This window comes from Bos grunniens, chromosome 12 (assembly GCF_055505025.1).
Source record: "Bos grunniens cultivar Pamir isolate PY7600 chromosome 12, Bosgru_T2T1.0, whole genome shotgun sequence".
NCBI lineage: Eukaryota > Metazoa > Chordata > Mammalia > Artiodactyla > Bovidae > Bos > Bos grunniens.
In genome coordinates, this window is record NC_141176.1 from 2,073,023 (window position 1) to 2,099,238 (window position 26,216).

Consider the following 26,216-nt stretch of genomic DNA (forward strand, 5'->3'; position numbering starts at 1 on the left):
TATTTATATATTTTAAAGAAAATTATAAAGACAAGTTAATTCACTAATAATCATCATGTACCTCTTATGTATACCAGGTCAAATACTTTGTGTTGACTTATTTTATTTAGTTTCTTACCCAATTTTTAGATAGCTCAATGCTATTTACCTACATATATAAATATCAATAAGAAGAGAAGACTGTCACAAAGCCTTTTTCCTATTTAGGTCTTTTGCTTTTAGTGAACAAAGAAATAAACTGGGATTCTTTGTAACATTTTCTGAAAATAAAATTCACTAATTTGGGTGCAAGTCAAGGAAAGATAAAATGTCTAATAAATATCCCCATCTGTAGTCATGGGTAACACACATAATTTCTAAAAAACCTGTTTGTCTTACTGAATAAAACTGCAAGCTGCTAAAAAAATGATAAATTTCAATATATAAATTCTATGTTTAAATTCACATTTAATTATATAAATAAAATTTTCAGTAATTGGAAAAGAAAAAGTTATAGTTATATATTAATTTATATTTCATATGTTCTTATCAGTTGCCACCCTTTCTGCTTTATGCTAAACCTACTTTGCAGTGACATAATGGATTTGTCAGACAGTAATTCTCTTCTGAATTTCATTGATTATACAACATAGCATATAAATTTCATTGTTTAATAGACTGTGATTGTAAAGGCAGTAAGAAAAAAATTCCCACTAGGGTAACCACAAGATTGAAAAAAGAATATTCATTTAATCACATCTGTACTTCAAACAATTTTTATAACTCTTCAAAAAAAATCTAAAAGTCAATCTCAATTATAAAAAAGACACTGCTAAATAGATTGGTAAAGGGAGAGAGCTAGGGAAGAAAAATGTATCAAAACATTAACAGTAATTATTGGGCTTTCTTATTTTTCTGTATTTTCTGCAGTAGTCATACTGTACAGTATATACTACTTTGATCAACAGGAAAAGTTACTTCAAAATAAAAAATACAACTGTCAAGAAGCTGTAACCTAGCTAGTTTGTATGTAAATTCAATATCAATTTGTTTCTATGAATATGATCAGTTTTTACTGCTATTACATAGCTACTATAAATGTAATGAAATTCTATAACTGATCATAAGGTGAAAAAGTTTTAATTGCACTTTTCCCTTTTTCACTGATTTCGTATAATAGACATTAAAGAAATATATATTTCTAATAATTGGCTTATATAAGATTACCAAATTCAACAAACATCACTGCAACTTGAAATGGACAATAAAAATGAAAGACGTTCTCCACTTTATAAGAGCCAGTTTATTCTATGAGATATTTTTCATAAATATAGCTTCCAGATTCTAAATGTTTATAAGTTAATAAATAAAACCTACATTGAGAGCAATCAGGATGATGTCATTTACATTGACTTTGTCAGGAGAACTTGTACAAGCTTCAATGCCTTCATCTGAAAGATACCTGTTAAAATAAAATAAATGGCTTAATATTTTCTAAAATCAAAGTTAACCAAAATTACTTTCTTAAGTCTACAAGTAGTTTTGTTCTCTACTATTAAATGTTTCTACTGCAAATATCAGAGAGCCCTGGATACTCCCTGTTTACCATCTCTGATAGAACAGGATGGAGAATGCATACTTTTCCTTTTATGTCTTTAAAGGGATATTATGTTAATAAAAGTATCCAAATGCTTTCTAAGAAAAGCTATTTAAACATCAATATGCTTCTTAAGGAATCAATAAGCTCCTCTTCCCTGTTACACAAATACAATATCCAACTTAAATATTAAGTTAGAGTAAACTTTTAAGAGATTGACGTGCAATAAAAATAGAACTGAAAACAGCATAGTTTTAAATTTAATCCAACAAAACTTTCCTCTCAGATACTTTCTCACATTATCTTTTCAACTTCCCTTTGTCTAACATAATGTTCCTAAGAATCTTCAATAAACACTATTGATTTCAAGTGGCACAAAGTTAGGCAACTTTTTACCTTACATCTTTTACTTTTCCTGTCTCTTTTCAGTTTTTTACTCATTGTCTTATTGCCCTTTGTTCTTTTATTCAATCCAAACCAACCATTCATCTGTAGCAATAATTAACTGAAGGGTGAAAAATTATTTAATCCAAAGGCTGGGAGGGAATCATCTCTACCAATTCACCCACGCCCAACACAACCATTCTGAAGTTCTTTGATAACTCTACAATTCACGTATCACCCCCCCACAAAAGTCCACCTGTAAAAATGCCCATGAAAATTTGGCACCTTTTGTAATCAGTATTACATACTCTGGTGCTGGCACTGCCACCACAGATAGTCTCCCACTGAAAAGATAGAGGAGTACTAGTCTAACAGAGCTAACTTTGGCTCTTCCAGAGTTGATGGTCAGCAATTCCACCATCAACTCCCAACCTTAGTCTGATTCTAAGACACCTTTACCTGAAGACAGTAATCAAAGAGCATTTGCCTTTAAGAAATAAAGGATGAATTTCTCAAAAGTAAAAGAGCAAGCAAAAAGAAATAAAAATAGAGTACAAAAAGCAATAGAAAATTAAAGCTGATAAGCCTATGAATAAGATCAAGGAGGTAAAAGAAAGGGAAGTATATAAAAATCAAAGCAAGAATGTGTTTAAAAAAATTAGATACTATTAAAAGCTTGCTGCTGCTGCTACTGCTGCTAAGTCGCTTCAGTCATGTCCAACTCTGTGCGACCCCACAGACGGCAGCCCACCAGGCTCCCCCGTCCCTGGGATTCTCCAGGCAAAAACACCGGAGTGGGTTGCCATTTCCTTCTCCAGTGCATGAAAGTGAAAGGTGAAAGTGAAGTCGCTCAGTCGTGTCTGACTCTTAGAGACCCCATGGACTGCAGCCTACCAGGCTCCTCCATCCATGGGATTTTCCAGGCAAGAGTACTGGAGTGGGGTGCCATTGCTAAGGCAGTGCTAAACTACAATGATGAATGAAGGCCAGGAGTCAAGTGGGTTACAGAGAGAGAGAAAAAAGCATTAAGTATTTAGATGTGTCACTAAGAATAAATGGTTAGGAGGCTGGAATAAATTGTACATGAGTGACCATGGAATACAAATGTTTGCTGGCAGCATAGATGGTGGAAACACTGCTTTAATTCAGAATGAGTAAGTTCACTTCCTTATTACCCTGATGATTTTTCACCATTCACAGCCACTGACTGTATCTGGCACTAACCATCTTACAAATTTAGGTCTACAAATATTAATTAACACATGATTTGTATGAAAAGAACTATGTGTGTGAATCAGTAATAAGATGATGAAAAATAAATATCTTCCTTTAAAGCATTTACAGTCTCATATAAAGCATAACATAACACATAAATAGCTACCATACAAGGCCAAAATAACTATAAACAAAATGTTATAGGAGCTCAAAGTGGCTAGGGAATGGAAAAGAATGCACAGAAAGGGCATCTCCATGAAGTAAAAAAGTATAAAACACATTCTGGGACATTCTGATTGGAAAATGGGGAAGAGATGAGAGGTCAGTATAGGCTGAGATCAATTTTAGAAAGCAAAAGTATATAGAGGGATATGGGTCCTATATTAAATGCTGACTGAGTAGTTACAGAAACACAGCTTTCAAAATTCCTACAGTGCGGAAATAATATACAATGACTAATAAAATACTTCATCTTCTAGAAAGGCAACTCTTTAGAATTAAAAGCTTACAGGATGTCAGATAAACTGGAAATAATCTTAAAAAGTATTCAAAGTTTAACTCTTTAGCTTTACAGGTGAAGAAAAAAATGCCTCTTTTTTCAAAGATATTAACCTAAACTTTGCTCTAAAATACCCTGATGTCTCAGATGGTAAAGAATCTGCCGGCAAAGTCAGAGACCTGGGTTTGATCCTTGGGTCAGGAAGATCCCCTGGAAAAGGGCATCACAACCCACTTCAGTATTCATGCCTGGAGAACCCCACGGAAAGAGGAGCCTGGCGGGCTATACAGTCCATGGGGTCGCAAAGAGTCAGACACAACTGAGTGACCAACACTTCTAACTTCTAAGTAAGGTAAAGTTAAAAATGCGTCCTGATTCTCAGTGTAGCAGTCTTTTCATTGTGTGAGCATGCCAGGCCTTATCTGACTCTTTGTGACCCCCATGGACTGTAGTCCACCAGGCTCCTCTGTCCATGCGATGTTCCAGAGAATACTGGAGTAGTTTGCCATTTCCTCCTCCAGGGGAATCACACTGCTTTTCAGTTCAGTTCAGTTCAGTCGCTCAGTTGTGTCCGACTCCTTGTGACCCCATGAATCGCAGCACGCCAGGCCTCCATGTCCATCACCAAATAATGCTAATATCAGAAATGTAATTCTGTTCTCATAAACAAAAGCCAACATCTATACATACCAATTTCATAATCAACTAGGCACTTTATCAACACACACAAAAAAGCACAATTAGGCAAATTAAATCAGTGCCTCCAAAGTATTGATTTATTAAACAAGAATAGTTCTAGTTTCCATGGTAAAAAATCAGGAAACTAATATTAACTAACAATTAAGAAATTGTTACAACAATGAAAAAAATACCTATCCCGTAAAATATAAAAAGGGAAGCCTGTAGGCTTCCTGAATATAAATTATAAAATACAGCTCAGTCTCAATTTCCAAGTTTTACAAGTCTTCCTTCCTCACCCTTAATATTTTTTAAAAATAAGAGGACTTGAGCCTTACACCTTTACTCTGTAATTATCAAGAAACAGGAGACCCCATTCACAGGTCTCCCTAGTAACATCTTGGTGATCCTTCTGTCAATAATGGACCATTTTCACATAATTTGAGATTTGCAAATTAATCTTTTGTTTTTGTAAACATTTAAAGATGCCAGTAGCATCAGTGAATAAAACAAGTGATAAAAGCAAAGTGTAATGCCCAAATCAGATTTAAGATTCACCACAATACCACAGTAACTGAAAGAAGAAGAAAACAACACAAAACCCACCAGCCTTAATGTGGTCACTGGGGGAAAAGCACTGCAAATCAGAACAGGCATGCCAGACCTGATCCCTGTGCACCTCTGTACATGGACCGTAACGGGAGAGAATCATCCTCAGTTTCCACAGGCGATCTCTGCACACTTACACCCAAGGGCAAAACCTTAAAGAGGAAACAAACTCTGGAGAGCTCCTGTTTACTAAAACAGCCCAGAGGCACAACTTTTTCTTCTCCTCTGGTAGAGATTTTAGTGCAAAACCACTCATTACTATTCTGAGCTAAAAACACATCGAAATAAAATTTTATTGACAAGCAAGGCAGTAAAGGGCTAAATTTCTGCATACTACAAAATATACTAAGATTTCTCCTTAATTTCACCTCCAAATAACTCCATTTTAAATCACAGCTTAATAAACACTCAAATTTTTAAAAAAAGATTTTGGAAAGTGCTTCTTGTTTCATAAATAGATGTTAAAATCCTGTCTTTCTCAGAGTCATTTAATTTGTAATCCTGAGCAACTCTTGTTACTTCAGAAGTAAAAGTTTTAAAACGAATTATTATCCACCAATTTGGGGGAGAGGTTGTTTCCTATTAACAAGTACTGAATATATATTTAAATAAGAATGGTCTCACTACTAAAACTATCTTCACCTCATGTTCTAAGTTACTTGGACATATAAAACAGACATGCCCAAACTACAATTCAAGAATCTCAACTGACAGGGAAGTGTGATAAGAACAAATACTATTGTTTAATATCACTTATTAGATCCAGATAGTGGGCCACCATTACCAGTAAGTGGATTACAAACCGCAAGGGAAAAGAGCACCAATTTTCCTTTGATTCATTCCTATGAAAGTAGGTAAAACCCTTGAGTTTAACTTAACCGCTGACTATGATGTACATGTAATGAGGAGAGCAGCCACAAACTGAACAGTGTATGTCCATCTAAAGGGGGTAGCTCCAGTGACTATCTGTATGAAGACGGTTTTCATTCCAATCCCAAAAAAAGGCAATGCCAAAGAATGCTCAAACTCAAATTAGCGCACAACTGCACTCATCTCACACGCTAGCAAAGTAATGCTCAAATTTCTCCAAGCCAGGCTTCAATAGTACATGAACCATGAACTCCCAGATGTTCAAGCTGGATTCAGAAAAGGCAGAGGAACCAGATCAAGTTGCTAACATACGTTGGATCATCGAAAAAGCAAGACAGTTCCAGAAAAACACGTATTTCTGCTTTATTGACTATGCCAAAGCCTTTGACTGTGTGGATCACAACAAACTGTGGAAAATTCTTGAAGAGATGGGGATACCAGACCACCTGACCTACCTCTTGGAAAATGTATGCAGGTCAGGAAGCAACAGTTAGAACTGGACATGGAGCAACAGACTGGTTCCAAATAAGAAAAGGAGTACATCAAGGTTGTATATTGTCACCCTGCTTATTTAACTTATAATGCAGAGTACATCATAAGACACACTAGGCTGAATGAAGCACAAGCTGGAATCAAGATTACCAGGAGAAATATCAATAACCTCAGATATGCAGATGACACCACCCTTATGGCAGAAAGCAAAGAACTAAAGAGCCTCTTGATGAAGGTGAGAGAGAAGAGTCAAAAAGTTGGCTTAAAACGCAACATTCAGAAAACTAAAATCATGGCATCTGGTCCCATCAATTCATGAAAAATACATGGGGAAACAGTGGAAACAGTGAGAGACTTTCTTTTGGGGGCTCCAAAATCACTGCAAATGGTGACTGCAGCCATGAAATTAAAAGATGCTTGCTCCTTGGAAGAAAAAGCATAACCAACCTAGACAGCATATTGAAAAGCAGAAACATTATATTGCCAACAAAGGTCCATCTAGTCAAAGCTATTGTTTTTCCAGCATTCATATATGAATTGATGCTTTTGAACTGTGGTGTTGGAGAAGACTCTTGAGAGTCCCTTGGCCTGCAAGGAGATCCAACCAGTCCATCCTAAAGGAAATTGGTCCTGAATATTCATTGGAAGGACTGATGCTGAAGCTGAAATTCCAATATTTTGTCCAGCTGATGCAAAAAATTGACTCATTGGAAAAGACCCTGATGCTGGGAAAGACTGACGGCGGGAAGAGAAGGGGATGACCGAGGTTGAGATGCTTGGATGGCATCACCGACTCCATGGACATGAGTCTGAGTAAGTTCCAGGAGTTGGTGATGGACAGGGAAGCTTGGCGTGCTACAGTCCATGGGGTCGCAGAGTCGGACGCAACTGAGCGACTGAACTGAATGAAAGGCGGCAGGTCTAGTGACTATCTGTATGAAGATAGGTTAAGCAGCTACTGTCAAGTATTCTCATTTTTAGCTTTTAGTTTTTTGCAAAGCAGTGTCTAGCCAAACAGGCTTCAGTCTGCATGTGACACACATATTTTGTACTAATCATATTAGTTTATATCCGTTATCTGCCTGTTGGCTCCTATACACTTTCAAGTTGTCTTTGACATGCAGGGTTGTGCTATAGGTGTCTCTCAAATGATACATTACCCATGGCTGACACACTTTTCAAGCAAAAGAGGAAAACAATTGTGTATTTTAGGTCACTTTGTATGACTCTTGGAGAGCAATAAACATAATTATGCATTGAAACAATATTCTTACTAGAGCTGTCATCAAATCATTTACTTTGGCCTAAATATTTCACAAACTGCACATATAAGAACTCATCTTTACCTCATTATTTCCATATATTTCTTAGGGGAAAAATGGTCTAATTGGTCAAAATAATTTAAAAAGTGCACTGAAGTTTTCTCCCCCTCTACCTACCTTTACCATTCCAAGCAATGAATGCCCATTCAAGTCTGAACTGAGAATTGAATTTGTAAAATAATCCAGGAGAGAATATATTATTGCACGTAAATACAAACTAGGCTGATGATGCATGAAAATTCTTTAAAATAGCAATGAAAAAAATCAAGAATGAAAATATTATTCCCAAATGGATTCCCAAATGGATAGGGACTCAATCAAAAATAAAGGACACATCTGCACAATGAATAATGCAGAACAGTATTAACTGTTTCTGAATAAAACCCAAATTACATAGCCACATGTGGTTTTGGGAGTCTCTGATCTATACATCTATACATGACTACCTGCTATCACATTGAGACTACCAGTCCACATCAATTCAGTTCAGTCACTCAGTAATGTCCAACTCTTTTTTATCCCATGGACTGCAGCACGCCAGGTTTCCCTGTCCATCACCAATTCCTGGAGCTTACTCAAACTCATGTCCATCAAGTAGGTGATGCCATCCAACCATCTCATCCTCCATCGTCCCCTTTTCCTTTTGCCTTCAATCTTTCCCAGCATCAGGGTCTTTTCCAATGAGTCAGGTCTTCACATCAACTGGACAAAGCATTAGAGCTTCAGCATCAGTCCTTCCAATGAATATTCAGGACCAATTTCCTTTAGGATTAAATGCTTTGATCTTTTAGCAGTCCAAGGGACTCTCAAGAGTCTTCTCCAACACAACAGTTCAAAAGCATCAATTTTTCAGCAGTCAGTTTCCTTTATAATCAGCTCTAACATCCATATATGACTACTGAAAAAAACCATAGCTTTGACTACATGGACCTTTGTTGGCAAAGTAATGTTTCAGCTTTTTAGTATACTGTCTAGGTTGGTCATAGCTTTTCTTTCAAGGAGCAAACATCTATCATGGCTACAGTCACCGTCTGCAATGATTTTGGAGTTCAAGAAAATAAAGTCTGTCACTGTTTCCATTGCTTCCCCATCTATTTGCCATGAAATGATGGGACCGGATGCTATGATCTTCGTTTTTTGAACGTTGAGCTTTTCCACTCTTCTCTTTCATCAAGAGGCTCTTTAGCTGCTCTTCGCTTTCTGCCGTAAGGGTGGTGTCATCTGCATATATGCTGTTACTGATATTTCTCCTTGAAATCTTTTTTTTTTTTTTTCCTTGAAATCTTGATTGCAGCTTCTACATTCTCCAGTCTAGCATTCTGCATATAAGTTAAATTAGCAAGGTGATAATATACACACCTGATGTAATCCTTTCCCAATTTTGAACCACTCTGTTGTTCTATGTCTGGCTGTACTGTTGCTTCTTGACCTGCAAACAGATTTCTCAGGAGGCAGGTAAGGCAGTCTGGTATTTCAAGCCTTAAGAATTTTCCACAGTTTGTGGTGATCCACACAGTCAAAGCCTTTATCTGTCAATGAAGCAGATATTTTTCTGGAATTCTCTTGCTTTTCCTATGATCCAACAAATGTTTTCAATTTGATCTCTGGTCCCTCTGCTGATGCACCAAGATTCCAGTTCTTCATTCACTTACTGCTGAGGCCTAGCTTGGAGAATTTTGAGTATTACTTTGCTAAAGTGTGAAATCAGTGCAACTATACGGTAAGTGAACATTCTTTGTCATTGCCATTGCCTTTCTTTGAGATTAGAATGAAAACTGACCTTTTCCAGTCCTGTGACCACTGCTGAGTTTTTCAAATTTGCTGGCATATTGAGTGTAGCACTTTCACAGCATCATCTTTTAGGATTTGAAATAGCTCTGCTGGAATTCCATTACCTCCATTGGCTTTGTTCATAGTGATGCTTCCTAAATAAGGCCCACTTGACTTCATACTCCTAGATGTCGGGCTCTAGGTGGGTGATCACACCATCGTGGTTATCTGGATCATGAATATCTTTTTGGTATAGTTCTGTGTATTCTTGCCACCTCTTCTTAATATCTCCTGCTTCTGTTGGGTCCATACCATTTCTGTCCTTTATTGTACTCATCTTTGCATGAAATGTTTCCCTGGTATCTCTAACTTCCTTGAAGTGATCTCTAATCTTTCCCATTCTATTGATCTCTAATATATTCCCATTCTGTCTCTATATTAGCTTGAGTAACTCCCAATTATTCAAGCTAATATGGAGTTAGAAAAGAATAAAACATGTAATTTTTTAAATCACTTATATTAAAGGCTATCTTTCATTTTAGCAAATATAGACTTGGCCAATCTACTGTAAACTCCTAGAACACTAAAAAATATTTTTTATAAAAACTACCCAAATAAAGGCCTCTGTATTCACTCTGCTTATCCTGTTTCTAGGCCTACAGTGTAAGTGGAATAAAACATGTCTCCTGAAAATTTTTGGTTTTGCTATTATTCTTATAGGCTTTTACTGTATATAGTCAAAAACACTGAAATAATAAATTAGTTTCCCTTCTCTATGGCATAGGAAAATAGCTTATGAACATCTATTTATGAACCACACCACACTGAGTAATAAGATTTGTTCGTTTTTTCAGTCACCAAGTTGTCCAACTCTTTGTGACCCCGATTAGCTAACTTAATAAAAATTTGTGCACAATTTGTTTCAAATAACCCAGTGTAGACTAAATCAATACACTTAATACAATTTATAAATACATTAAGGGAGTGGGGTGGGGGAGTCACCAATCATAATATATAACTTGATACATTAGCATTAAGTTCAATGACTTTATGGGATTCCATGACTAAATCTTTAAGCACAGCATAAAGAAGGATCAGAATCCTACTACAAGTAATTCAGAATAGGGAATCCCATGACACTAAATGGCAGAAAATAAAAAAAGAGGTCTTCCATCTTATTTCCCTAAAAAACAAGTACCACCTTCTGTCACTTCCAGTTTGTTTATACTTCTTTAGGTAAAGTGGCCACCTACTCTGCCAAAATGAATACCACAATCTTTATTCCAATAATTACGATAAGGACCTGAGTCAACACTAGCTAAAATTTAACTTTCTCTATGAGTTATATATCTATAAATGGGCAGATGAATAAAAACATGTATTAAAGTAGCTCTAAGTAATAAGTCATTAGTGTTCATCTTAATCAATGCAGAAAACTATTTCCAATACAAGGTTGATTTTATTCAAATATAAACTATCTTGAAAAATGCATCTCGATCAGAAGGGCTGGAGAAGTGGACAGCCGCTGCCAACTGCACACTGTGGCCCAGAGGGATATGCTATTGAGCCTGTCAGTGGACACCTCTGCCTCAGCTTCTTCAGGATGAAGTTGGAAAACAGGATCTACAGAGACTTCTGCTTATTTCAACCAACCAACTGAATACAGTGTTAAATTCATTGGCTACAAATTCCACACTGATCCTGGAGAAGCAAAAAGTGACATTCTGCCCTGCTTCCAATATGATTAAGAACTTCATACATGACAGTCAAAGAAAACATGTAACTCTCTGATATAAAACAAAAATAACAAGGTCACTTTGACTGGGTTTGGCCTCTGGCTGAGGAAAACCTTGAATATATCCTATAAACTATTTTATACTTGGCATTTGCTATGTTGGTGTCTGAAGATACAGTGTGACCTCTGGAAAACAAGAGAAAGCTACTGTTTTTTCTTTCATAGACATGTTTTTTCTTTCATGGACAGACTAATGTAAACTTGGTAGTCTAGGTAATTTGCAGCTTTTAAATCTAAGTATTTTAGCCAGCTAGTTCTTCCAAAGTCTAACTTTCTTGCCCTCTTGGAAAATAAATGTTTTCTTTCCTTTCTTTAAAAAGACAAAAAAAAAGGCATCTCGTTTTTAGTTTGTATGATTCTTTTCATGCACAAATGTATATTATTTTGATCATTTAGCTAATACATGACAGTAATATTTTTTCTACACACAAGAAAATCTATCTTAATTTCTTCTATGCTATGTTTTCAAACTTTTATATTAAAAAAATAAAAACACCAAAAGCAAAAAATCATTACAACCTTAAAATTTTATTTGCAAATATTTCATAAAATTAACCTGCACAAAAACTGAAAGGATAACTATGTAAAAAGTAAAAAAAAAAAAAAATCTACTTAGTACTCCATAAGGCTCTTTTTTCCTAAACAAGTAATTTCCATAGAGATCTGAAGCATTATGAAATGCCTTGATACATCATGATTAAGATCTGTACTACTCAAGCTTCCCTGGTAGCTCAGCTGGTAAAGAATCCACCTACAATGCAGGAAACCCCAGTTCAACTCCTGGGGCAGGAAGATTCCCTGTAGAAATGCACTCTCGTGTTCTTGGGCTTCCCTGGTGGCTTAGACAGTAAAGAATCTGCCTGCAATGTGGGAGACCTGGATTCAAAGCCTGGGGCGGGAAGATCCCCTGGAGAAGGGAACAGCTACCCACTCCAGTATTCTGGCTTGGAGAATTCCATGGATAGAGGAGCCTGGCATGCTACAGTCCATGCGGTAGCAAAGAGTCGGACATGACTAAGGGACTTTCAAAAAAAAAAAAACCTCAAAAAAAAAAAAAAAATTTTCAACATTTTAGTGGCCAGACAAGAAATTTTTGGCCCACGACTAAAGATCAAAATATAGATTTTAAGAAAGTTTCTAGTGATAATCCTTTGTAAAGTCATATATAATGTAAAATATTTAAAAGTGCTTAAATTCTGAAAAATTGAAACCTAGAATTGTTTGGTTAAGCATTTCCTTTAAAATGCTTAAGATGTATTAGAGAGCTAATTCTGAAGGATGTGCTACTTGAAAACACCACTAGATGACAACCTTGCTTTACAAGTACAATATTATCAGCCTATTACTGGAAAATCTAAGACTCCAAAGATGTACTAAACTCACTTTAAAATAAATGTTTCCAACATTTACTGGGTTTTTCTGGTGGAGAGTAGATATATCAAAAATAAAATAAGCTATTTATAATTTTAAAATTTGTGCTTGCTATAAAGATAACTCAGGATTTAAAAAAGAAACTCATTTAGCAGACACTCAAGCAATTTCTTACCCAAACAAACAAACAAACAAAAAAAAACTAAAGCATATCAAAAGACAATTTTCTCTCTTATGCTATCCTATGTTCATCCTTTGGAAATACAGATTTACATATAGTACATATAAATTACTAGAGACTAATATTTTTTTGTTGTGGAATAATTACAAAGGGTACTTTCAACATCATTTCAACTGTTGCTTTTCTCTGACGTCAAAACAAATAAACATGGTATTTTAAGATAACAACTATAAGAAGAAAGGTGATAACAAAACACAAACTTCTATTTTTATGATCCATTTTCAGATATCTTAAATATTTTTCCTATATATAACCCAATCCATGAAGGCATTAGTCCTGGAAGGCTTATTTGGTATTAAGTAATTATTATACTTACTTAATAATAAGTAAATGGGTTGGCAACCCACTACAGCATTCTTGCCTAGAGATCCCACAGACAGAGAGGCCTGGCAGGCTAGTCCATGGGGATGCAAGAGTCAGACATGACTTAGCAACTAAACCACCACCAATTATTACAACACCCTAGCAAGTAAAAATTTGTAAATATTCTTTTGAAATTCCATAATTGATACATTACAAGAAATAGCAGCAAGGAAATCTAACTATGTTATTCATTTTTGTAAACCAAGCCCTTACATATTTTTAAAGAATACAATGAAAGCCTGGATATTTTTACTTTCATTGGAGGTTATAATATATGTCCTTCCTCCAACTCAACATTCTCATTCTTAAATTCTGAAGCAGAGCTGAAATTAGTTTTTAATAACTCATAAATGAGATTATTTGATATTTCTTTCTTCTCTGTTTCAGCACAAAGGTGATAGCTATAAAACCATACCTCAGTAGGAAAGACTTACTTCAAGCCTCATGTCCCATGTACTGACTATTGTGATACAGCATCAGAGCTGGCAGAGGCCATGCCACAGGCCTCCCAGGATCAACACCAGACCAGGTACTTAATTCTAAGTTTACATGAAAAATATTACTTTAAAATGGGAGCTATGGTAACAAATATTAGAAGGCATTTTATGAATAGCTTGGGGTGTCTGATCAGTACTTTATAGTGAGACAGAACTAGATGCATATCTCAGCCTCACCATTTAATCAATGTGGGATCCAAAGCGATTAATTCAATCTACCTATGCCTCAGGTGCCTTCCCTACTTAAAATTTAAAAAAAAAAAAAAGGTCTACAGAGTTGTTCTAAAAAAAATGCTGATCTTTAGAGTTGTTCTAAGAATAAATGAATTACCCATCATGTGCTTCGTATGAAGTTAGATGCTAAATAAATACTAGATTCTTTCCTTCTAAAGCACTGTAGAAAATAAATTTCTATTCTGGAAAATATCTCCAAAAGATAATGATCCTTAAAAATGCCTTCTTCTGAAACTCATACAGTAAGTGAATCTATATAGTTCAACTTTTTAAAAAAAAGTCTTCAGGGTTATAAGAAAAGAAAAGAATGAAATTCACCAACCAATAAAGGGAATTTCCTCAAAGGTTACAGCTAATAGCCAAAATACCCTAAGCTACATATTTCTAACATGCTCCTCACATGGAGCTCACTGAGAAATGAAGGAAGATGTCTGCAAGATGAAAAGATTTTTATTATTTAATTTGTTGACATTTTCCAATTGTACATATTGGAAACACATAGTTTTTAACAATAAGAAAAAAAACTTACTCCCTGAGACTGTGCAACTATTTATGCCCAAAGAGAATTTTCAACGCAAAATACATTGCCATCATTTTTCTCCAATCTGCCATTTATGTCAAAATTTAAAATAATGATGTCAAGAAACACTTCCTAAGTAATAAGTTTAATATTGTATTAAAATTAGCCAATGGGAATTTGCTGTACAACTCAAGGAACTCAAACCAGGGCTCTGTAAAAACTAGAGGGGTGGGATGGGGAAGGAGGTGGGAGGAAGGTTCAAGAGCAAGAGGAGGGAGGGGACATATGTATGCCTATGGCTGATTCACGCTGATGTTTGGCAGAAACCAACACAAGTCTATAAATCAATTATCCTTCAGTTTAAAAAATAAATTCAAAATTTAAAAAAAAAAATGACAATTTTAATATGTTTTAAAATGATATTTTATGATTTACTCACAATTTATTTAAATTAATACCATTTATTCAAAACTTTAAAAATGAAAACCTACTTCAATTATCACAGGCCATTATGACAAATACCTATTTGTTTCTAGCACCTGTAAGCATACACGTTACCATTTAATAGCACAACAATTCTCCAAAAATTAAAATGAAAATAGAAGAGGCCTAAAATAAAAAATGGCAGTCACTTAAAATATGCTACTAAATTAAGCGCTGCTGTTCAGCTGCTAAGTCGTGTCCGACTCTTTGTGACCTCACAGACTGCAACAGGCCAGGTTTCCCTGTTCTTTACCATCTCCCGGAGTTTGCTCAAACTCATGTCCATCAATCAGTGATGCCATCCAACCATTCCATCCCTTTCTCCTCCTGCCTTCAGTTTTTACCAGCATCAGGGTCTTTTCCAACAAGACAGCTCTTTGCATCAGGTGGCCAAAGTATTGGAGCTTCAGCATCAGTCCTTCCAATGAGTATTCAGGACTGATTTTCTTTAGGATTGACTGGTTTGATCTCCTTGCTATCCAAGGGACTCTCAAGAGTCTTCTCCAGCACCACAATTAGAAGGCATCAATTCTTTGGAGCTCAGCCTTCCTTATGGTCCAACTTTCACATCTGTACATGACTACTGGAAAAACCATAGCTTTGACTATTCAGACCTCTGTTGGCAAAGTGTTTCTGTTTTCTAATACATTGTCTAGGTTTGTCATTGCTTTTCTTCCAAGGAGCAAGCACCTTTTAATTTTGTGGCTGCAGTTACCATGCACAGTGATTTTGGAGCCCAAGAAAATAGTCTTTCACTGTTTCCATTGTTTCCCCATCTATTTGCTGTGAAGTGATGGGACCAGATGCCACGATCTTCATTTTTTGAGTGTTGAGTTTCAAGCCAGCTTTTTCACTCTCCTCTTTCACCCTCATCAAGAGGTTCTTTAGTTCCTCTTCGCTTTCTGCCATAAGAATGGTGTTATTTGTGTATCTGAGGTTGCTGATATTTCTCTCTGCAATCTTGATTCCAGCTTGTGATTCATCCAGCCTGGCATTTCTCATGATATACTCTGCACAGAAGTTAAATAAGCAGGGTGTCAATATACAGCCTTAACATTCTCCTTTTCCAAATTTGAACCAGTTAGTTGTTCCATGTCCAGTTCTAACTGTTGTTTCCTGACCTGCATACAGGTTTCTCAAGAGGCAAGTAAGGTTGCTGGTATTTCCATCTCTTTAAGAATTTTCCAGTTTCCTGTGATCCACATAATCAAAGGCTTTAGTGTAGTCAATGAAGCAGAAGTAGATGTTTTTCTGGAATTCTCTTGCTTTTTCTATGATCCAACAGATGTTGGCAATTTGATTTTTGGTTCCTCTGCTTTTTCTAAATTCAGCTTGTACATCTGCAAGTTCTCAGTTCAGTTCACATACTGTAGACTAGCTTGAAAGATTTTGAGCATTATCTTCCTAGCAGGTGAAATGAAATACTAAATGAAATAAGTAAATAAAAATGAATTTTTTACAAAAGAGTGAAATATTCCCTCATGTATATATCTCAGTCGATAAATATGAATTAATAATCCTAATCATCATTTCTTTAAGATACACCTTAAATATAAAATGCTTGGTGTTGAAGTTTTTGAAATTTATATGTTGCAAATAAATTAAGAATTTTCTTTTTCCAGCTTAGAAAATGTAATTTAAATACTCATCTCTTTGTAGTAGTCTGAATGGTGGTACCCCAAAAGATATGTTCCTGTACTAATCTCTGAGACCAATGAATGTTACTTTATTGGGAAAAAATGATTTCTTAAAGACTTGAGACAATCATCCGGGTGCATCCTAAACCTAATGACAAGTGTCCTTATAAGAGAAAGGCCCAGGGAATTTTGAAACACACATACAGAAAAGACACAGATGGACACAGCAATTGGAGTGATGAGGTCTCAAGCCAAGGAATGCCAGCAACCACCAGAAGCTGGACACAGCAAGCAACTGATTTTCCCCCAGACTGTCTGCACACACCTTGATTTCAGATTTTTAGCCTCCAGAACTGTAAGAGAGTACATTCTTATGGTTTTAACCCCTCTGCTTGTGGGTATTTGGTATAGCATTCACATGAAAATGACACACCTATTACAAATTTAAGCCATTTGAAAGTACTGACTCAATAAAAACCTATCTTTTGAAAGGTCATCCTTTACAATAGAATCTATGAAGAACATCCTCTATTCAATTTAAAATGTCCTGATTCATTAACTCTCCCTGAATGATCAACTTCAGTGAACTTGATCAGTTTAATTCAATAAATAATAAAACATAACTTTACAGAGGAATAATAATAAAAAGTGAAAGTGGCCCCTTCCCAATTCTTCCAAAAAATACAAATTATTAACAATGTTAGGTATATCCCTGTAATACACATACACATAAACTGGGGTAGATTTTAGAAGGAAATATTTGTTTATAGAAGTAGACTCAGGTACATAAAAGTTTCTGCAATAGATCTTTTCATTTAAGAATACATCACGGCCAACTTCCATTTCAAACATAGATTTCCCCATCTCATTCTGTTCAATGGCTGTTTGTCCCTTAGTATCTAAGGGGGATTGTTTCCAAGACCTCTGCAGAAACCAAAATCAGCAGATGTTCAAGTCTCTTATATAAAATGTTTAGAAATATAACTTTCAGTATAAACTCATGATTTTATGCTTATATCAGTTTATTCATTCTGATGTGTGTGAACCTGCCCAGAAATGACATATGACTCACCTAATAGTTGCACCTTCATAAATCTAATCATAAAGAAGCCTTGGTATGTCTTTTAATTTTAAAAGAGCATTGTTTCATAATATCTGACATATATAAATTAGGAACTGTTACAGATTACTAAATCTCAATTTTAAATAACTGAGATAATACTGACTTATAACATTACACGTTTCATACATACATTATATTTTCATTTCTGTATACCCTACAGCATACTCACCACCAAAAATTTAGTTTCCTTCCTTCACCATAAAGTTGATACCATCTATTCCTTCATCTCCTTCCTCTCTAGTAAATACAAATCTATTCTCTAAATCTTCATGTTTGTTTTTCTTTGGTTTGGTTTATTTGGTAGGCTTTGTTTGGTTGTTTTATATTCCACACTAAAATGAAATCTATATGATGCTTGTCTTTCTTCATCTGACATATTTCACTTAACATAATATCCTCCAGGTCCACATATATTGTCAGAAATGGCAAGATTTCATCTTGTTAATGGATGAGTAGTATTACATTGTATATACATACCATACCTTCTTTATCCATTAATCTACCCACTGAAGGGTACTTCTGCTGTTTCCATTATCTTGGATATGGTAAATAATGCCATTGTGAACAGAGGTGTACTTCTATCTTTTCAAACTACTGTTTTCATAGTCTTTGAATAGCCCAAAGTGGGAAAGCTGGATTAGTGATACTGAGTACCTGTGTACATGTCTGTTAGCCATATGTATATCTTTTTTGGAAAAACGACTTATTTAGCTGCCCTGCCCAGTTTGGGGACTTCCCTTGAGGCTCAGCTGGTAAAGAATCCACCTGCAATGCGGAAGACCTGGATTCGATCCCTGGGTTCAGAAGGTCCCCTGGAGAAGGAAAAGGCTACCCACTCCAGTATTTTACTCAGATTGTTTTTTGATTTTTTTTCTGAGTTGTATGTGTTCTTTATATTTTTAACTGAGGTATAATTCCCCTATTATTTTATGTTGGTCCCAGGTGCACAATGCAGTGATTTGCTATTTCTACACATTACAAAGTAAGTCTAGTTGCCATCTATCACCACAGTTATCACAATATTATTGACTATATTCCCTATGCTGTATATTTCATCTGCATCACTCATTTATTGTGTAACTATAAGTTTTTACCCAGCAACCCATTTCTTCTACTTTGCCCAAACACCTACACACCTCTCCTCTGGCAACCACCAGCTTCTTTTCTGTACCTAAGAGTCTGTTTCTCTCTTGTATCATTTGTTTTGTTTTTTAGATTCTACATAAGTGAAATCATATGGTATTTGTCTTTCTCTGTCTGACTTATTTCACTTAGCCTAATAGCAACTGGGTCCATCCATGTTATCACAAATGACAAGACTTTGTTCTTTTTTATGGTTGAAAAATATTCCATTGATCCTATAAACCACATCTTCTTTATTCACCCATCTATTGCTGGACACTTAGGATCCTTCCATATAATGGCTACTATAAATAATGCTGCAATGAACATATGAATGAATGTATCTTTCAAATTAATTTTTTTTTATTCTTCAGAAAAATACCCGTAAGTAGAATTGCTGGATTGTATGGTATTTCTATTTTTAATTTTTTGAGGAGCCTCAATATTTTTTCCAGAGAAGCTGTACCAATTTACATTCCCAACAACAGTGAATGCGGTTACACTTTTCTCCATATTCTTGGCAATACTTAAATGCTGTTTTGGATAACAGTCATTCTGAAATATGTAAGGTGACATCTCATTGCAAGTTTGATCTGCAATTTCCTGACTAATGATGTTCAGCATCTTTTCATGTGTCCACTAACCACTTGATGTCTTCCATGGAACTATATCTATTCAGATCCTCTGCTCATTTTTTAAATCAGGTTGTGTTTTGCACATTGAGTTGTATGAATTCTTTGTATGTTTTGGACATAATGTCTGTAAATACATTCTCCCATTTAGTATGCTAGCTTTGCATTTTGTTGACAGTTTCCTTCACTGTGCAAAAATTATTTAGTTTGATGCAGCCCCATTTCTTCATTTCTGGTTTTGTTTCCCGTGCCTGAGAAGACTGATCTGAAAAAAAACTGCTAAGACTCATGTCAAAGAGCATAATGCCTATGTTTTGCTTCTAGGAGTTTTATGGTTTCAGGTCTTACATTTATGTCTTTAACTCATTTTGACTTTATTTCTGTATATGCTTTGAGAAAGTAGTCTAGTTAGAATCTTCTGCATGAGGCAGTTTTCCCAAAATTATTTGTTGAAGAGGCAGTTTTTTCCCTCTATTCTATCAATTCTTGCATACTGTGTCAGAGATTAATTGACCATATAACTGTGGGTTCATTTCTGGGCTTCTTTATTCTGTTCCATTGACCTGTGTGTCTTGTTTTGTGCCAGTAACACTGTTTTAGTGACTATAGCTTAAAGCATAGTTTGAAATCAGTGCATGTAATACCTACAGTTTTATTCTCCAGGCTCAGGACTGATTTGGCTATTTGGGGTCTATTCTGTTTCCATACGAACTTCAGAATTATTTCCTCCATTTTTGTAACAAGGAAAAAAATGCCATTAATATTATGATAGGGAATGCACTGAATATAAATTTCTTTGGGGCATACAGACATTTTAACAACAATAATTCTTCCAACCCATGAGCATGGTATATTTTTCCATTTGTTTGTGTCAATCTCCAATTTCTTTCATCAATATCTTATAAATTTCCAAGTACAGGTCTTTTACCTCCTTGGTTAGATTTAGTCCCAGGTATTTCATTCTTTCTGATGTAATTACGCATGGGATTGTTTTCTTAATTTTTCTGAGAGTTTGTTGGTGGTGTATATATAGAAGCACAACCTATTTTTGTATTTTAATTTTGTAACCTACACCATTACTGAGTTCTAATAGTTTTCTGGTGATACCTTTAGAATTTTCTATACACAGTATCTACTACTGTGGGCAGGAATCCCTCAGAAGAAATGGAGTAGCCATGATGGTCAACAAAAGAGTCTGAAATGCAGTACTTGGATGCAATCTCAAAAACGACAGAATGATCCTGTTCATTTCCAAGGCAAACCATTCAATATCACATTAAACCAAGTCTATGCCCCAACCAGTAACGCTGAAGAAGCTGAACGGTTCTATGAAAATCTACAAGACCTTTTAGAACTAACACCCAAAAAAGAAGTCCTTTTCATGATAGGGGACTGGAACGCAAAAGTGGGAAGTCAAGAAACACCTGAAGTAACCGGCAAATTTGGCCTTGGAATACGGAATGAAGCAGGGCAAAGACTAATAGAGTTTTGCCAAGAAAATTCACTGGTCATAACAAATACCCTCTTCCAACAACACAAGAGAAGACTCTATACATGGACATCACCAGATGGTCAACACCGAAATCAGATTGATTATATTCTTTGCAGCCAAAGATGGAGAAGCTCTATACAGTCAGCAAAAACAAGACCAGGAGCTGACTGTGGCTCAGATCATCAACTCCTTATTGCCAAATTCAGACTGAAATTGAAGAAAGTAGGGAAAACCACTAGACCATTCAGGTATGACCTAAATCAAATCCCTTATGATTATACAGTGGAAGTGAGAAATAGATTTAAGGGACTAGATCTGATAGATAGAGTGCCTGATGAGCTATGGAATGAGGTTTGTGACATTGTACAGGAGACAGGGATCAAGACCATCCCCATGGAGAAATGCAAAAAAGCAAAATGGCTGTGTGGGGAGGCCTTCCAAATAGCTGTGAAAAGAAGAGAAGCGAAAAGCAAAGGAGAAAAGGAAGATATAAACATCTGAATGCAGAGTTCCAAAGAATAGCAAGAAGAGATAAGAAAGCCTTCTTCAGTGATCAATGCAAAGAAATAGAGGAAAACAACAGAATGGGAAAGACTAGAGATCTCTTCAAGAAAATCAGAGATACCAAAGGAACATTTCATGCAAAGATGGGCTTGATAAAGGACAGAAATGGTATGGACCTAACAGAAGCAGAAGATATTAAGAAGAGATAGCAAGAATACACAGAAGAACTGTACAAAAAAGATCTTCACGACCCAGATAATCACGATGGTGTGATCACTGACCTAGAGCCAGACATCCTGGAATGTGAAGTCAAATGAGCCTTAGAAAGCATCACTACGAACAAAGCGAGTGGAGGTGATAGAATTCCAGTAGAGCTATTCCAAATCCTGAAAGATGATTCTGTGAAAGTGCTGCACTCAATATGCCAGCAAAGTTGGAAAACTCAGCAGTGGCCACAGGACTGGAAAAGGTCAGTTTTCATTCCAATCCCTAAGAAAGGCAATGCCAAAGAATGCTCAAACTACCACACAATTGCACTCATCTCACACGCTAGTAAAGTAATGCTTAAAATTCTCCAAGCCAGGGTTCAGCAATATGTGAACCGTGAACTTCCTGATGTTCAAGCTGGTTTTAGAAAAGGCAGAGGAACCAGAGATCAAATTGCCAACATCCGCTGGATCATGGAAAAAGCAAGAGAGTTCCAGAAAAACATCTATTTCTGCTTTATTGACTATGTCAAAGCCTTTGACTGTGTGGATCACAATAAACTTTGGAAAATTCTGAAAGAGATGGGAATACCAGACCTCCTGACCTGCCTCTTGAGAAATCTGTATGCAGGTCAGGAAGCAAGAGTTAGAACTGGACATTGAACAACAGACTGGTTCCAAATAGGAAAAGGAGTACGTCAAGGCTGTATATTGTCACCCTGTTTATTTAACTTCTATGCAGAGTACATCATGAGAAACGCTGGACTGGAAGAAACACAAGCTGGAATCAAGATTGCCAGGAGAAATATCAATAACCTCAGATATGCAGATGACACCACCCTTATGGCAGAAAGTGAAGAGGAACTAAAAAGCCTCTTGATGAAGGTGAAAGTGGAGAGTGAAAGAGTTGGCTTAAAGCTCAACATTCAGAAAACGAAGAGCATGGCATCCGGTCCCATCACTTCATGGGAAACAGATGGGGAAACAGTGGAAACAGTGTCAGACTTTATTTTTCTGGGCTCCAAAATCACTGCAGATGGTGACTGCAGCCATGAAATTAAAAGACGCTTACTCCTTGGAAGGAAAGTTATGACCAACCTAGATAGCATATTCAAAAGCAGAGACATTACTTGGCCAACAAAGGTCCGTCTAGTCAAGGCTATGGTTTTTCCTGTGGTCATGTATGGATGTGAGAGTTGGACTGTGAAGAAGGCTGAGCGCCGAAGAATTGATGCTTTTGAACTGTAGTGTAGGAGAAGACTCTTGAGAGTCCCTTGGACTGCAAGGAGATCCAACCAGTCCATTCTAAATGAGATCAGCCCTGGGATTTCTTTGGAAGGAATGATGCTAAAGCTGAAACTCCAGTACTTTGGCCACCTCCTGCGAAGAGATGACTCATTGGAAAAGACTCTGATGCTGGGAGGGATTGGGGGCAAGAGGAGAAGGTGACGACAGAGGATGACATGGCTGGATGGCATCACTGACTCGATGGACATGAGTCTGAGTGAACTCCGGGAGTTGGTGATGGACAGGGAGGCCTGGCGTGCTGCGATTCGTGGGGTTGCAAAGAGTCGGACACGACTGAGCAACTGATCTGATCTCATCTGATACACAGTATCATGTCATCTGCAAACAGTGATAATTTTATTTCTTCCATTCCAATATTAATTTATTTTCTTTTCTTATCTAACTGCTGTGACTAAGACTTACAGTACTATAACAAAAGTCAATGACAAGAGTGTATCCTTGTCTTGTTCCTGATTTTAGAGGAACCATTTTTAGCTTTTCACCATTGAGTATGATATGAGCTGTGAGCTTGTCACATATGGCCTTTATTATGTTGAGATATGTTCTCTCTACATACACTTTTTGAGAGTTTTTATTAACAAATAGATGTTGAATTTTGTCAAAAAGCTTTTCCTGCATTTATTGAGATGATATATAACTTTAACTGTTCAACTTGCTAAAGTGATATATCACATTACTTGATTTGCTGGTATTAAAACATCTTTGCATCCCTGGGATAAATCATATTTTATCAGTTTATGATCCTTTTACTGTATTGTTGATTCAGTTTGTTAATATTATGTTGAGGATTTTTGCATCTACATTCATCAGTGACACTAACCTGCAAATTTTTGTGTGTGTTATCTTTCACTGGTTTTCAAAGTATCAGGGTAATGTGAGCCTCACAGAATGACTTCAAAAGTATTCTTCCTCTGCAATTTTGTGGAATAGTTTGACGAAGATAAATGTTAAATCTTCTTAAAATGTTTGGTAAAATGCATCTGTGAGGTCAATTGGCTCTGTACATTTGCTGGGCATTTTCTAATTACTGATTCAATTTCATTACCAGTAACTGGTTCATTTTTTTACTCTTCCTGATTCAGTTTTGCAAGACCACACATTTCTAGGGATTTATCCAGTTCTTCAAGGTTGTCCATTTTATTGGTACATCATTGTTCATAAAAATCTCTTATGATCCATTATATTTCTGAAATGCCGGTTGTCACTGCCCTTTCATTTCTGATTTTATTCACTTGGGCCACCTCCTTTACCCTTTGATGAGTCCAGCTAAAGGTTTATCAATTTTATTTTTTCAAAGAACCAGCTCTTAGTTTCCTTGATCTTTTCTATTGTTTAGTCTTTAATTATTTTACTTATTTAGGAGAAATATTCAGGATTTCTTTCCTTCTATTAACTTGGGGCTTTGTTGTTCTTTTTCTATTTCCTTTAGACGTAAAGTTAGGTTTTGGGGGATTTTTTTTTCTCTTGTTTCCTGAGGTAGGCTTGTATCATCATAAACTTCCCTCTTAGAATTGCTTTTGCTGTGTTCCATCGAGTTTGGATTACTGTGCTTCTGTTTTGTCTCAAGGTATTGTTTATAATTTCATCTCTGATTTTTTCCAGTGACCCAGTGATTGTTTAGTACCATATTGTTCAGCCTCCATTTTATGTTTTTTCTTTTGTTTTTGGCCATGCCAAGTGGCATGTGAGATCTTAGTTCCCTGCTGCTGTTGCTGCTGCTGCTAAGTCACTTCAGTCGTGTCCAACTCTGTGTGACCCCATAGATGGCAGCCCACCAGGCTCCCCTGTCCCTGGGATTCTCCAGGCAAGAACACTAGGGGTCAAATCCACATTTGTGTCTTATGAAGTATTCTTTTTCCCCTATAGTTGACCTGTAGTCTCATATGATTGGTTAGAAAAAAAACACTTACTATGATTTTTAAATTTATTGAGACTTGTTTTGTGGTCTAATGTGGTATACCCTGGAAAATGTTCCATGTGCACTGAAAAGAATGTTTATTCTGCTGCCTTTGGGTCAAGTATTTAATACATTAATATTTATCCCATCTTCTCTAACGTATTGTTTACAGCTACTGTTTCTTTACTAATTTTGTCTGGATTCTCTGTCCACTGATGCAAGTGGAGGTATTAAAGTTCCTTACAATTACTGTGTTACTCTCAACGTCTTCCTTTATTTTGTTAGTATTTATCTATTCAGATGCATCTTTGTGGGTTACATACATTATAAATATGTGATATTCCTGTTGGATTGATCCCTTTATCCCTTTATCATTATGTAATGTTCTTTTTGTCTAGGCTGTCAACTACTAAAAGTAGGGAGTGAGGCAAGAGAATTGAGAGAGGATCCCCAAAATGCTCAAGCCATTCAGTCACCAAAGGCTTAAGGCCCTCAGAAAACTAGAGAATGCATTCCAAGGCATTCCAGGTTTTTAATGCAGAATTAGGAGAGGCAGCAGGGCCAGAAGAGCAATTTGCATTCACACTTATGAGAGTGTCTATTTCATTACAAGTGGCAAATAGATTCAAGGGATTAGATTTGATAGAGTGCCTGAAGAACTATGGACAGAGGTTCATGACATTATATAGAGACAGTGATCAAGACCATCTCCAAGAAAAAGAAAAGCAAAAAGGCAAAACAGTTGTCTGAGGAGGCCTTACAAATAACTGAGAAAAGAAAAGAAGCTAAAGGCAAAGAAGAAAAGGAAAGATATGCCCATCTGAATGCAGAGTTCCAAAGAATAGCAAGGAGAGATAAGAAAGCCTTCCTCAGTGATCAACGAAAGAAACAGAGGAAAACTAGAGATCTCTTCAAAAGGGAACATTTCATGCATATCTCTCTCTCTCTCTCTCTCTCTCTCTCTCCCGTTCCCCGCCCAGGAGATCTTCCTCATCCAGGGATCGAACATGGCTCTCCTGCATTGCAGGCAGATTCTTTATAGTTTGAGTCACCAGGGAATCTCTATTTTTCTATCAGACTATTGGTCTTTTGCCAGAGTTCTTTATGTATCATAGTCCTGTGTCTGTTTTATATATTGAGTCTTTCAGTTAGGCAGTTGTTTCTTTATTTTTGTTCATGGTATTTTTCACTGTGCAAACTATCTTTTATTTTTATGCAGGCAAATTTATCAATCTTTTCTTGCCTCTGGATTTGAGTCAGAATTAGAAAGCATTTATTTCCCTACTCTAAGGTTGAAGAGGAAGTCATCCGTGTTTTCTTCTACTACATGTATAGTTTCAAGTAGATAGTAATCCATTTAGAGATTATATTATGGA

General features: G+C 36.2%; 1 protein-coding gene across 13 annotated transcripts in view; it reads right to left on the minus strand.

The window, feature by feature from the left end:
- TDRD3 (tudor domain containing 3) overlaps window positions 1-26,216 on the minus strand; it is a 217,514-nt gene that overhangs the window by 151,139 nt on the left and 40,159 nt on the right. For 7 of the 13 annotated variants that reach the window (XR_015137569.1, XM_086328440.1, XM_086328446.1 and 4 more), the window contains exon 2: window positions 1,357-1,441. The exons of the other annotated variants lie outside the window; for them this stretch is intronic. Coding sequence is in view for 4 of the 7 variants with exons in the window: in XM_086328440.1 (XP_086184566.1) it covers window positions 1,357-1,441 (85 nt within the window). In the remaining 3 variants the exon portion in view is untranslated. The remainder of the gene's footprint in view (window positions 1-1,356; window positions 1,442-26,216) is intronic. 13 annotated transcript variants of the gene reach the window in all.